At 46.2% G+C, this 13,301-nt stretch overlaps 2 protein-coding genes across 2 annotated transcripts; both read right to left on the minus strand.

The window, feature by feature from the left end:
- Positions 1–224: 224 nt before the first annotated feature.
- On the minus strand, positions 225–1,328 carry LOC133898425 (uncharacterized). The gene has a single exon (XM_062339117.1). The coding sequence runs from the start codon at positions 1,121–1,123 to the stop codon at positions 653–655; it is 471 nt and encodes a 156-aa protein (XP_062195101.1). The 5' UTR covers positions 1,124–1,328; the 3' UTR covers positions 225–652.
- A 9,793-nt stretch (positions 1,329–11,121) lies between these two features.
- On the minus strand, positions 11,122–11,822 carry LOC133899279 (uncharacterized). Its single transcript, XM_062340257.1, has one exon. The coding sequence runs from the start codon at positions 11,745–11,747 to the stop codon at positions 11,340–11,342; it is 408 nt and encodes a 135-aa protein (XP_062196241.1). The 5' UTR covers positions 11,748–11,822; the 3' UTR covers positions 11,122–11,339.
- Between the last annotated feature and the right edge of the window lie 1,479 nt (positions 11,823–13,301).

The raw sequence follows: 13,301 nt of genomic DNA on the forward strand, positions 1-13,301 counted from the left end.
AACAAACCTAGCTACCTCCGCAGTTGGGTGCACGGTTGCTATCTCGACCCCACACGAATCAATCCGGGCGAACCGAAGAGGGGGCAGCAGCTGTAGCTGCCATGTCGCAACAGCTGGAAAGAAAGGGACCCTGAAGCTGAACCAGAAGCAGATCTGAATCTGAACCTGACGACAAAAAAGAAAAAGAAACTTGGTTCTGATCTGTTCTTGTCGACTGCTTCAAAGATCACAAATGATGTAGTGCCATTGGATTGGGCTGCAATGTATTATTACAGAACATTTACACTTGCCAGTCCAAGATTGATCCATGGACGTGTTCAGGAAGGACGAATCCAAGAAACTGGAGCAAAATCGAAAAAAGAAATAATATTACAGCTTGACAGACGGTCGATCGATCTGATGTCGAACTTCGCAGCGCTGATCGATATCTTAGCCCAGATGAATCGATCGATGCGGTCATACACACCAGATTATATAAGTACATATGCCATATATACCACAAAATTACTTGCTTTATTGCAGCTTACCGTAAGCACTAAGCAATGCCGCACCGATCGATCGACCAAGATATGTATATGGCTCCCGTTTGTAACAATGGCGGGAGAACCCATGCACGTACGTGTAGGAGGGAGAATCCCAGAGCTCATGGCTCTCAGGCATCACCGTCGTCGAAGTTCTGCCCGTAGCTGACGGAGTCGTACCTGAAGTCCCGCGCGGGGAGCGGGCGCCCGTCGCGGCCGAGGAGGCGCCGCGCCCCGGCGCGGACCTTGTAGAAGACGTGCAGCCACGTTCCCCTGTTGTGGCATCCCCCCAGCGCGGCGGCCTCGTCCTCGCTCATCTCGAGCCCGCGCGCGAAGAGCGGGCGCCGCGCCATCACCCACCCGAGACCCCACTCCCACCACCGCCGCAGCGCGCCCGCCGCCGCCAGCGCCTTCACCGAAGGCATCGACTGCGCGCGCCGGAACGCCGCCACGGCGCCCGGCGGCTGGATGCGCACCGAGAAGGACGACATGCGCCGGCGCAGCCCGATCCCGCCCTTATGGCCGGCTCCCGCGGCGGTGGTCACCGGGAGGTCCTCGCTCCGCCGCGGCTTGATCGTCTCCAGGATCGCATCGGTCGCCATTGCGGGTGCGACGACCGCACGACGACCGCACCGGGGGTAGAGGTGGTGATGCAGAGAGATCTCGGGGTTTGAGCTTGTTGTCTTTGGCTTTCTTGGTGAGTTTGGTTGGTACTTGGTAGGAGAAGGGTAAATTCCTGAGGCTTTTGGCAGCTGGTGCACAAGCTAGGAATATTTGGATGTGATTGGTTGCTGGTAAGTACAGTATTTTAGTAGAATCAGGTTACGCGTAGTATTATAGGATGTTATTGGTTATTCATACGGAGGTAACTTGTATAATTTTAGAGAGAAGTGTATTTGATTATTTGTATGTATTATTTTACTTTGGTCGAGTGGAAGCGAATGTAATCCGCTTAGGCAGACGGGTCTATTTGTCAATATTACAAATTATTTACATGTAAGCAAATAATTATAATCTCAACTCTTACATCCGTTTATGCAATTTTATATTTGGTTAACCAAATAGAATCTTCGCTTAGCATGTTCAGACAAATACAACTAATCAAACACTCTTCTTCTCAATAAATACGACTCCGCTTAGTCTGCTTCTCCTCAGCTTGCATATACGGTCTATGTGGGCTAAACCTATACGTGCATCCAACCACACTGTTGGTGACATAGGAACCAGAGCTCCTCGAGTTCCGAGACCAAAACAGCAGAGTGTCATGTGGCGCCCTCCCTCGGGGGTTATCTTCCCGAGGTCCGAGAAGACCAAGTTCCGGGAGAGGGTGCTCGGGGTCATGAACAGTGGTTCCCGAGTACCTGAGTTCCCCGATGACCCAAGAAGGCCGAGTTCCTGGAGAGGGTGCTCGGGGTCATGAACAGTGGCCTCCGAGCACCCGAGTTCCCCAATGACAAAAGAAGTCAGTTCCGGGAGAGGGTGCTCGGGGTCACGAATAGTGGCCCCCGAGCATCCGAGTTCCTCGATGACAAAATAAGTCAGTTCCGGGAGAGGGTGCTCAGGGCCGCAAACAGTGGCCCCCGAGCACTCGAGTTCCCTGAGGACCCGAGCAATCAAATTCCGGGAGAGAGTGCTCGGGGCCGTGAACAGTGGTCTCCGAGCACTCGATTCACCGAGGACCAAGAGAGGGTATATCCGGGAGAGAGTGCTCGGGGCTATGAACAGTAATCCCTGAGCACTCACAGTTCCCCGAGGGCCTGAGAAGTCCTTCACCAGTGGTTCCCACAGAGGCTCAGCGGTAAGTTGTCAACTGGTGAGAGGCCCGATGCTGCATTTAAGAGGGTGCGTAGCCTGCCATTTCTAACTACTCCCCCCACGCCTGCTGTTAGTCCCTATCACAGCCTGGCAGGGAGGCGTGGGGACATTTAATGCACGGGTCCCATCGCGCGTCATCCGGCGCGCCTCGGGATAACGTCGCAGAGCTCAAGGCACACCGCTGCTGCCCTGCTGTGTCAGGCCTGCTCTGACCAGGCGGGCACGCGGGGCTGCTTGGTGGCTGCCCGGTGGGCCCTCCCCGCAGCACTCGCCGAAAAGTTGAATAATGACGAACAAGACCGGACGAGGGCGCATTTTCAACCCTCCCCGTCACCTCGAGCAGCAGCCCTGTCACGTCCTGAAATCCGTAATTGTGTGTTTTAATCCTAAAACATGCAATTTCAGCCTCATGTTCCAGTTTGGGTCACTGGAGCACTTCACTTTGAATCAATGAGGTGGGAGAAGGAAAACTAAGAGAAATAAAGGAGCTAGAAGTAAGTCTGGACTTTCCTCTAGGTAAATGGGGTCCACTTGGGTGGAAAATATCTCTCTATAGCTGGGCAACAACACTCTCTCTCCCCCTAAAAAGAAGAAACTTGCCCATACGTACTACTCACCCACTCCACCAGATAAGGCTTTTTAGGAAGCAAGTTGGAGTTGGCTGTCTCTCACTCTTTCTCTTAGGCTCTTTTTTTTCCCCTTTGGATCCCTACCTCTGGGAGCAAGATCAAGGTACGTATGTGGTAGTCACGTGACCACCAGCTCAAGGACTACTCGTCCATCCAATTCGTTTTCAGTTTCCCCAAAGGAATTCGAGCTGGTTCTGAACTTGTTTGGTGTTCTTTGGGTGAAGCAAGGAAGCAGCAGTTTTTCCTCTCTTCTCCAAGCCATTTTCCGTCGTTTCCTCCTTCAACTGGCAGTCACCAATCAAAGCAAAGGACCTTGGGTGAGTCTGCTAGGCTCCCATGGCAAGTATGCTTATTTTTTGTTGGATAGATCTTGAATCTGGAACTAGGGTTGCAAAGTTCTTCAGTCTGGGAACAAATGAGGATTTATGTGGATTTGAGTTAGGAATCATGTTGCTAGACGGTTGAGCAAAGTCTAGACCCTGTACACCCTTCTAGGCATTTTTACCTTTGATTTAGAGAGACTCCCAGGTTAGTTTAGCCTAATTTTTCCCTTCGTAATAGCTGCTATTCTGGAGCTGCACGAGGCTGATTTTACTGTAGCGCCCAAGTACTGTTCACCCGAGCACCCCGGATACTGTTCACCAGAGTAGTGTTCACCGAGCACCCACAGTTCACCCGAGTACGGGGGTACTGTTCACCCCGAGCACCCGAGCACGGTTCACCCCGAGCACCCGAAAACGATTCACCCCCGAGCACTCCGGGGGTACTGTTCACCCGACCACCCGAGCACCCGGTACTGTTCATCCCTGGGTACTGTTCACCGAGCACCCTGGTACTGTTCATCCCTGGGTACTGTTCACCGAGCACCCCGGACTGTTCATCCCCTGGGTACTGTTCACCGAGCACACACGGGTACTGTTCACCGAGCACCTCCGGTTAATTTTGTTTCCTTTTTTAGAGCGTATACAGTTGATCAGCATTGAACTTAGGAAGCATTCATAGGTATTGGTTCAAAACTCTAAGACACCGTGAAAAGATCCACATAAATATCTCACCCCACATTTGGCGCTTGGAATTTGGAACTACTGAGATTCAGCATCATTTCCTGCTCTCCAAATACTAACAAATTACAGGCGTAAACCTGCGTCCTGGCGTAACGGGAGAAAAGAGTTGAGTTCTGACGTAAACTACGCCGTTTGGTTGTAAACTTTCTAGAGAGCCAAGAACAAAGTTTGCAAGCGGAGCGACAGATAAGTAGACTGTCATCTTCACATGTTTGGACATGCGAGCTGGTTATCACTAGATCCAATTGCGGCCCGATGATGAGCACAAGACGGCATTCAAGACACACAATAGGCATTATGAGTACCGGGTAATGGCTTACGGACTCATGGGAGCACCGGCAACATTTCAAAGCGTCATGAACATGCTTTTGGCGCAGCTTCTGAGGAAAGGGGTGCTGTTGTTTATCGACGATATTCTGATTTACAGTAAGAGCTTGGAGGAGCATGCCGAGCTATTGAGGAAAGTGTTCCAGATTCTATCTGAACACCAACTCAAGATCAAGATGTTGAAGTGTGCTTTTGCTCGGAGCAGTTTGACTTACCTTGGCATGTTATACGTGTTGCCGGAGTATCCACCAATGACAAGAATATTGCTGCAGTTGCCAAGTGGCCGACACCCACCAATGTAAAGGAAGTGAGAGGATTTTTGGGGTTAACTGGATATTACAGGAAGTTTGTTCGCCATTTCGATGTGATCAGTTGGCCGTTAACAGATTTGCTCAGGAAACACTCTGTTTTCATGGAAGGATGAAACAGAAGCTGCTTTCCAGGCCTTGAAACAAGCTTTAATTTCAGCTCCTGTGCTAGCCATTGGTGCAGTTCTTATGCAAGATGGCCACCCGATCGCTTTCCTCAGCAAGGCCTTGGGACCAAAGAACGAAGGGTTGTCGACCAATGAAAAGGAATGTTGAGCTATTGTCTTAATGGTAGACAACAGGCGCTCCTATCTTCAGTATGAGGAATTTCACATCCAGACAGATCAAAAGAGCATCATACATTTGACAGATCAGAGGTTGTCTACTCCATGGCAGCAAAAGGCAATGACAAAGCTCTTGGGTCTTCAGTATAAGCTCACCTACAAGAAAGGTCAAGATAATCGGGCTGCAGATGCTTTGTCCAAGCATGTCAGTGAACTCGAGGGCTTGGTGACAGCTATATCTTCCTGTGTTCCAGTGTGGATTGAAGCAGTAGTCAATAGCTATAAACAGGATGCTCATGCGCAGGAACTCATTGCAAAGCTGAGTATCAAGGACACTGCAGTGCCTCGCTTTCAGCTCAGAGATGGAGTGTTGCGTTATGATGGCCGGTTATGTGTGGGAAAGGACTCGCAGCTACAACATTCTATCATTCAAGCTCTTCATGACAGTGCGCTAGGCGGCCACTCTGGGTTTCAAGTGACTTATGCTCGGGTGTGCAAGCTATTTGTTTGGTATGGACTGAAAAATCAAGTGAGGCAGTTTATTGCTGAGTGTACCATTTGCAAACAATCAAAGGCAGAGCATGTCGGGTATCCTGGGCTACTTCAAGCCTTTCCGGTACCCACTCAAGCTTGGCAAGTGGTCTCTCTAGATTTCATTGAAGGGTTGCCACGTTCAGCTGGTTTCAAATGTGTGCTAGTTGTAGTGGACAACTGACAAAGTATGCTCATTTCCTTGCATTGGCACCCCCATTCATAGCTCTGCAGATGGCGGAGCTCTATTTGAACCAGGTATACAAGCTCCATGGTATGCCCATATCCCAGATCTCGGATCGTGATTTCACAAGTAACTTGTGGCGAGAATTGTTCAAGCTAGCTAGGACTGATCTGTGCATGATTTCTGCGTATCATCCTTAGTCAGACGGACAAACGGAGTGGGTCAACCAATGGCTCTAAGCCTACCTCCGTTGTTTCGTTCACTCCTGTTCGCGGAAATGGCACAATTGGTTATCTCTTGCAGAGTTTTGGTACAACACCTCCACTCATTCCTCACTAGGCTGCTCCCCTTTTGAAGCTCTGTATGGACATCCTCCATGACACTTTGGAATTGTGGATTCCACTGTCCGCCATGCTCCTGATTTAGCTACTTGGCTACAAGAACGGCATCTGAAGACCAATCTCCTGCGTCAACATCTGGAGCGAGCACGACAGCGAATGAAACACCAAGCCGACAAGCGACGTTCTGAATGTTCCTTTGCTATTGGCCATTGGGTGTTCCTCAGATTGTAGCCTTATGTTCAATCTTCGATAGCAAACAGAGCTAATCACAAGTTAGCATTTCGCTACTTTGGTCATTTTCAAGTGGAGGCAAGGATTGGTTCCGTGGCGTACCACTTGCAGCTGCCGTCTACCAGTCACATTCATTCGGTCTTCCACGTATCCCAGCTCAAGGGTGGAGTTCCAGCGACTACCACAGTCCAGAAGACATTGCCAGCGGAGGAAACAGAAGACGAGGCCTGTGCTGAACCAAAATAGGTGCTGGACCATCGCTTCTGCTGCAAGGGGGCCAAGACAGCGGAGCAGGTGCTGATCAAGTGGTGCAGCCAAAACCATTTGTTGGCAACGTGGGAAGATCTCTCAAGGATGCGCCATTGCTTTTCCGTGTCACCGGCTTGGGGACAAGTCGGCTGTGAAGGAGGAGGGGATGTCACTGCACCTAGGCACACTGGGAAGGAGGTGCGAACCATTACTATATGAAAAACAGACAAACGAAACACGAAATTAGTGATAGGTCGTCATGACCCGTCACTAAAGACATATTAGTGATGGTCATTAGTGTGCCTTATGATCGGGACTAGACATAGATCAATCACTAATAAGTGGTCATTAGTGATTGGTCTTAATATGACTCGTCACTGATGATAATAGTGACGGGTCGTTCTAGATCAGTCATTGTCACAACTTGACCACCTCATGAATGACGGATCATCCTAAATCAGTTATTAGTGACAGGTTAAATTATGACTCGTTACTGATGATGGTATTCATCAGTGCAGAACATTGGTAAGGGCTTTGCTTGTGGTATTTACAATCGATAAAAAAAACATGGAAATGGAATTATACGACTATTTTGTAACATACTAGTCTTCATCTACTCAACAAGTATTTCCTGCTGAAATAAAACATGTTATTTTAGCTCACCATTTAAATGATCGGTAATGCAAATATGATCTTGTGTTATTCACAAATATTTTTTATTTCTCTTATTTTTTTCTCACCTCAGCGGCACTAGAATAGGAACCATTGTATATTTTTGCTCAAGTTTAATGTAAGGGATGGCGGTTATAGACACAAACGTGTATTTTGAAAACGGTGCAGAAGCTTCAGGGGCGAGAATTTAATCTTTCAGACCGAATTTGGCCTTGGAATTTTTTTTGAACTTGATAAAGTGGGGAGAAACGAATGTAACTTTATTTTAGATGTTCGTAGAGTAAAAAAAGTCAAAATCAGAGTTCGTATGGAAAAATTATGTCGGTTTTATCAAAAGCACTCCGGGTCACATCTCAAATTGCGATTGTTTACATGAGATATTCAGAAATTCATTACATTAATACAAATTTTGATGAAGAAAAATTTATATGTAAATTATAACCCTCAAAGTAAGTTATAACCTGTCACTATTATGTCATTAGTTGACCTGCTACTAATGAACTTCGGTAAAAAAGGTTAAAAAGATAAAATATCTGATTTTTATCATAACTATGCGATAGGAGAGGTGGTAAGGGGCTATGCACGCAAGGGGAGGTTGTCGGTTTAATTCCCACGAAACGCAGTATGAATACAGCGTGAAAAATAGCGTGGCTTATATGGTATATGTGATGGATCTGTGTTGGGATGACTCGGATGAATTTTTTTTGACTTTTTTCGTGTAAAAAAAACATTCATTGGTTATTAGTGACATCAATATTATGACATGTCACTAATGATAAACTTATCAATGACGGATCATGGTTACAACTCGTCACTAATGATCTCTTATTAGTAACGTATTTGGAGTGATAGATACAGAACCAATTACTAATAAGGGTTATCACTAGTCACTAAAAGTGTTTTTTCACATAGTGCATGGGCTCAAATGGACCGAGCAATCTAGCCCAACGCGAGAGCACGCGCGAGAAAGGGCCAACTCCATGTACATTGGGGCGTGTGAGTCTAAGATAAATAGAAGGAAGAGAGGAGAGGAGACAATTATGTAAAACACTAAACTCTTGTTCCTCAAATCCAATTCCTCTCTTCTCCCCCAATAACTTCCTCTGATTTTCCAATTCCAATTGCTTCTCTTCTATCCCCGCTACCTGCTGCTGTTACGGAACCTTTGGGTACGTGACAAAGATGTTGGATCAACTCAGGAGAAAAGCCTTACCGTGAACTTCTTGTCTGGCAAAAGAATGGCACAGGTCAAAATTGTTCAGTGGATATCATTGTTTCTAATTTCGAAGTTAAAGCTGCTCTATCCGTTCTCTTTTCAATTTGATGTCAAAAACTTTTTGCCGTCTCCACGATGTGACTTTGACAAATACTTTTTTATAACTTCACATGTCAAAATCTTGATAGTTTTATACATACTAGTGATCAATATTAAGAAGTTTGACTGCAAGGATTTTAGCGACGTAAGAAAAAGAATGGAGGGTGTAATTCGTTGTCATAATCTTGTAGTGCTTATAAGTGGATTGTCAATAATTTATATGAAAACTGTCATGCTTATAAGCACTGATCTAAATAAAGGCTATTTACATGGCAAAAGTAGCTAGCATATTCTTGCGTGCAACTAAAAGGCTAGGGGGGATATAAAAGCAATTTAACTGGTCTAAATACTAAAGTGTATTCAATGTTCACTAGGTCATTTTGTTGTGCAAATATATGTTTCCCATCATAAATTATATCATAGAATTATAGTACAAAGTGTTTTGCAATCACAGATTTGTCAAATCTTCTACTTTCTGCTGTCACGGTGGATAATTGCTAGTTCTATTCAATATACAGGAAAGATGTATCAGATGCTTATTTTTATTCTTGCCTAAATATAAACACACGCACTCACATCCACACACACCAGCACACGTCTAAATAAGATTAGATGCATAAACTTACTTATGTTTTGATCACGGAACGCATCCACATGTGCATATACTATCGCTCTCGAGATTTAAATTAAAAAAATACGAGCACTCATACCGAGTGTAGGACTCAAACTCAAATAGGTACGTTCTACAACAAGAACTCTAACCAATTAAACTTGTTAGCTTTTTATAAGAGATGTCACACGAGATTTTGGATGATACGAACGGGAGAGGAGGAGAGAGACATGCCATATAATATTTAATAGATGGTCTATTGGATAGCTCGTTACCGTATAATCTATTGAATAAACAATTATTGGTGTTTATTACATTACATGTGAATCTTACATACAAGTTTTATAGATAACATATTGTATAAGTTATTTTTATTACTGTCTAAGAAATGGTACGAATGAATCTAGTAGACAACTGTTGTCTATACCACTGCACATAGCTGGTGTCAGGTAGGACGGGTGATTTGGCCACGAAGCTGAACACGATTTGTCGATTTCGATGAGTAGCAACTGTGCAGTTTTTTTTAGAAAAATAGGATCAATTTTACGCGCCATGAATGGTTATCTTTGTTTGATTCGTTAGAATCCAGATGGTTTATACTAAAAAAAACAGAAATGAGATTCAAAAAGAAAACTGAAATGCGCATTCGTCTTACCGTTTGCGTTTCTACGATAATTGGTTTACTGTGGGTCTTTTTTTAGGCCTAAATAAAGCAAGGCCGACCTGACCCAGCTACAAATTGTCAAAGCGATCCAATACAAGCACGAAAGCATGGGCCTGTGCCAATTAGAGCCTGCAAGCCCAAAATGGAGAGCAAACCGTACTGGACCGCATGCGTGTGATAATTGAACAAGCCGTCCTGGACGGACCACCCTTTCTTTTGGACCGTAAGGCACAATCCAGACATGAGCTGCGATCAGTGATGACTCAGAACAAAAATAATCGAATATCTTAAGATGATATGATAGGTGTCCGGATATTCTACGGGCTGTTACGTATGATAAATTACTAAAAACGAAAATTTAATTAGGTCAAATGCACCCTGTAGATACAAGATTGATCCGCCCCTAGCTGCAATTAACGGCTGTTACAACGGAAATATCAAGGGGGTTTATAAACCACAATGAACATCTTGATTAATGAAAAAAAAATGCCCGCTTTCCTCTAAAAAAAGGAACATGCTCAGTTTCGCGTCCGTTGCCCATCCACAATAGCGACAGGCGAACCCATCAGCGACTCTCTGTTCTAGCGTCGATCTGCCCAATTCCCCTCCTTTGGTTGTCTCCCTGGCACGGGAGAGAAGGGTGAAACGGTAGCTAGTATAGCATTATAGTAGCTGCTAGGGTGTAGATTATGCGGGTTAGATTAGGGTTCAGGGTGGAGTCGTCGATAGTGATTCCTCCCCGGCTTTTGTTCCTCCGTGGCGTCTCCGGCGAGAGCTTTAGTACCAGCGTCCTCTCCGGCGGCAACTGCAGGAGGTTCTTGTTCCTCGGTGGTTTTTCCAGTGACAGCGTTGACAACGACGTCATCTGCGGCAAGGTTTCGATGAGGTTAGTATCTCTAGTCCCATTTGCAAAGGAATTGGAGTTCTTTGCCATCCCTTCGCTAAAAAAAAGCTAGATGCTCCGCATTTCCTTGAAAACAAGAAGCTACATGCTCCACAAGTCCACATCCTCTCTCTCTCTCTAAAAATGGGCCCACGTGCTATACATACACTACTGGTTCAGACGTTTCTGACGAATCAGCATCGGGTTCCTATTCTGAAACGAATCAGCATTGACTACATCTACATGGCCTGCTGGCTCACAGAGGTACAGCCAGCCATAGTCCAGATTCAAGTAATGGAATGGCACTACTAGATTTTAAATTCATACCCCATTTGTGTTTGCTGATTTAGAAACGGAGGCAGGAACATGTATCATACATACAAGGCATGCATTGGCTCATTCAGACTTGTTTTTAGCAAAGGCACTTTCAGATTTCAGAGTTCAGTTCGCCACCAGCTAGGAAAAGGATCAGGTCAGACCAACACGACAGTAGTGCAGTGAACAAGGTGTTCCGATTCACTGAATCGTCCAATTTCAGTAAAATACTACTCTCGACAGGAGGTTCTAATTGGACACAGGTCAAAAAATTGCATTTTTTTTCACCCTCTGAACAAGCAAGTCCAGAATATTTGCGTAGCTGAAGGAAGTAAATTAACACAGATAGAATTATGAGAAATGCGTGTGATCCATTGCTGATACACTGATTATCAGTCAGCTAGTGGAGCTCGGAATGGGATCACCGGTGGACATGGCGTCGCTGACGCTGGCGCGGGCGAATGCGCCGCCGGTGCCGGCCCAGGACACGCCCTCCTCCGCCTTCCACGCCCCGTCGTCGAAGTTGCGCGCGTAGCTCGCCGAGTCGTACCCCGCCGCCGCCGTGCTCCTCCTCTTACCCCTCTCCGCCGCCGCCGCAGCCGGCGCCGTGCCCCTCCCGCACAGACCCGCCCACGCCAGCCGCCTCGAGCGTCCGCCGCACCAGTACCGCCTCCTCGCCGCGCAGCTCAGCCGCACCGCCGCCCACCGCAGCAGCACCCACGCCCTCGCCCGCGCCCTGCCTCCTCCTCCGCCGCCCCGCGGTCGGCTCCCCGGCGAGAGCAGCCTCTGGTACGTTACTCCCATCACGAGAGCACGCGCCCGAGCCGCGCGCAGCTAGTTGTTTTGGAGTGGTGCTCGGCGCAGATGGGAGCGCCTCGTAACGGCGGGGGCGGGCTGTTTTCTTTGTGCGCATGCAGGGGCAGTTTGGGGTTTTCCGAGCTGTTGGGTGGACCTCACCGCACAGCGCGATGGTTTGGGCTGTGCGGGTGCGCGATGGGCCCCCACTTGCAGGCCTGTCCTTCCTTGTCCAGCGGCCTGCCAGGGCCCACATCACCACCACCATTTGTCTCCAGCTATCCTTTCGCCATGGTCCAATTCTCTTCGAATGTGAAATTTTTACTAGATCTCTCACACACATAATTTATCAGAATTAATTATTTATATTGAGATTCGTATTGAAATGTTAGTAGAAATAATTATAAAATATTTGAAAAAAATTAACAAATAGATAAATATCAAGTATGATAGATAGATGACTAAGATAAATCATGTGTCCACATGTTGCATTTTCCAATTCTCCTATCACCATCCCTGTTTTTTTAAGAAGCGTGAGACTATTTCTGCTTGTTCATTCACAACAACTGCTTAGCCGAAGCTAAAGTTGTAATCTGATTACTTTGTCTATAGCGCATTTGACATCGACCCGATTGGAGATTATGAACAATTTGTCTACTTTCAAGTATGAAATTGTGCATGGCATATCGTCCATAGAATGATTGTCAGCATAAGACTTCGCTTAAATTACAAGTTGTGTCAGGATTTTATACGTTTTCCAACGAATAATGGGGGACCCACTGCCAGCCAGCTCCACGACAAGACATGTGATATTGGGGCCTGGAACACGATCTAATCTGAAAATTATTGTGAAGGTGACGATGCGTGCGTAGGGACGGCGAAGTCGGCAGTAATAATGCTGCATCATGCTGGAAGGAAGCTACTTATCCGGGACCTTTGCAGTTTCAAGTTCTTGAGGTGCTCATAGACACACGTATGCTTGCACCGCCTCCGTACTTGATCTATATTTCAGCTGTCGAACTCTCAAGAGACTAGAGACAGTAGCAGCGGCATATATGTGACTGGAGCAGCTGGTTAGAGATATCTTCATCGGACATGGATGAGTGTCTAAGCTTCGGATCATGAGTCTATCACTATCGCTTGTTTCAAGTATACTCTATTAAACGTGGTATCGATTTTGTTTTCAACTCATGATCATCTTAGTCATGTATAAATTCAGAAGCAAACTCTTATACAGATGTATCTGCTTATTACGATTATAAAAGATAACAAAACTTCCTTTATCGAAAAAAACTAATAGTAGCACTCAGTCTCAAGCACGGCCTTCTTGCGGCACCAATCCGAGGTCAAGTTACCCTTCTTTGCAAGGCATGGCTTCCAACTCTTCCGCGTCAGCACCATCCAAGATCGCTTTCCAGCACTTCTACTAGTCTTCTCAAGATCTCCTTTGATTTACAATAAAAATAAAAGTAATCTAGATGATCAAGTCTCAAGGTACTGCCTTCTCATCTCAATTTTTTATACGACGTGGACATGTAGCCGATATAAGGTATTTCCTTACCA

Source organism: Phragmites australis, chromosome 18 (assembly GCF_958298935.1).
Source record: "Phragmites australis chromosome 18, lpPhrAust1.1, whole genome shotgun sequence".
Lineage (NCBI taxonomy): Eukaryota > Viridiplantae > Streptophyta > Magnoliopsida > Poales > Poaceae > Phragmites > Phragmites australis.

Coding starts and splice junctions, on each gene's coding strand:
- LOC133898425 (XM_062339117.1), bottom strand. CDS start 1,123: ATGGCGACCGATGCGATCCTGGAGACGATCAAGCCGCGGCGGAGCGAG.
- LOC133899279 (XM_062340257.1), bottom strand. CDS start 11,747: ATGGGAGTAACGTACCAGAGGCTGCTCTCGCCGGGGAGCCGACCGCGG.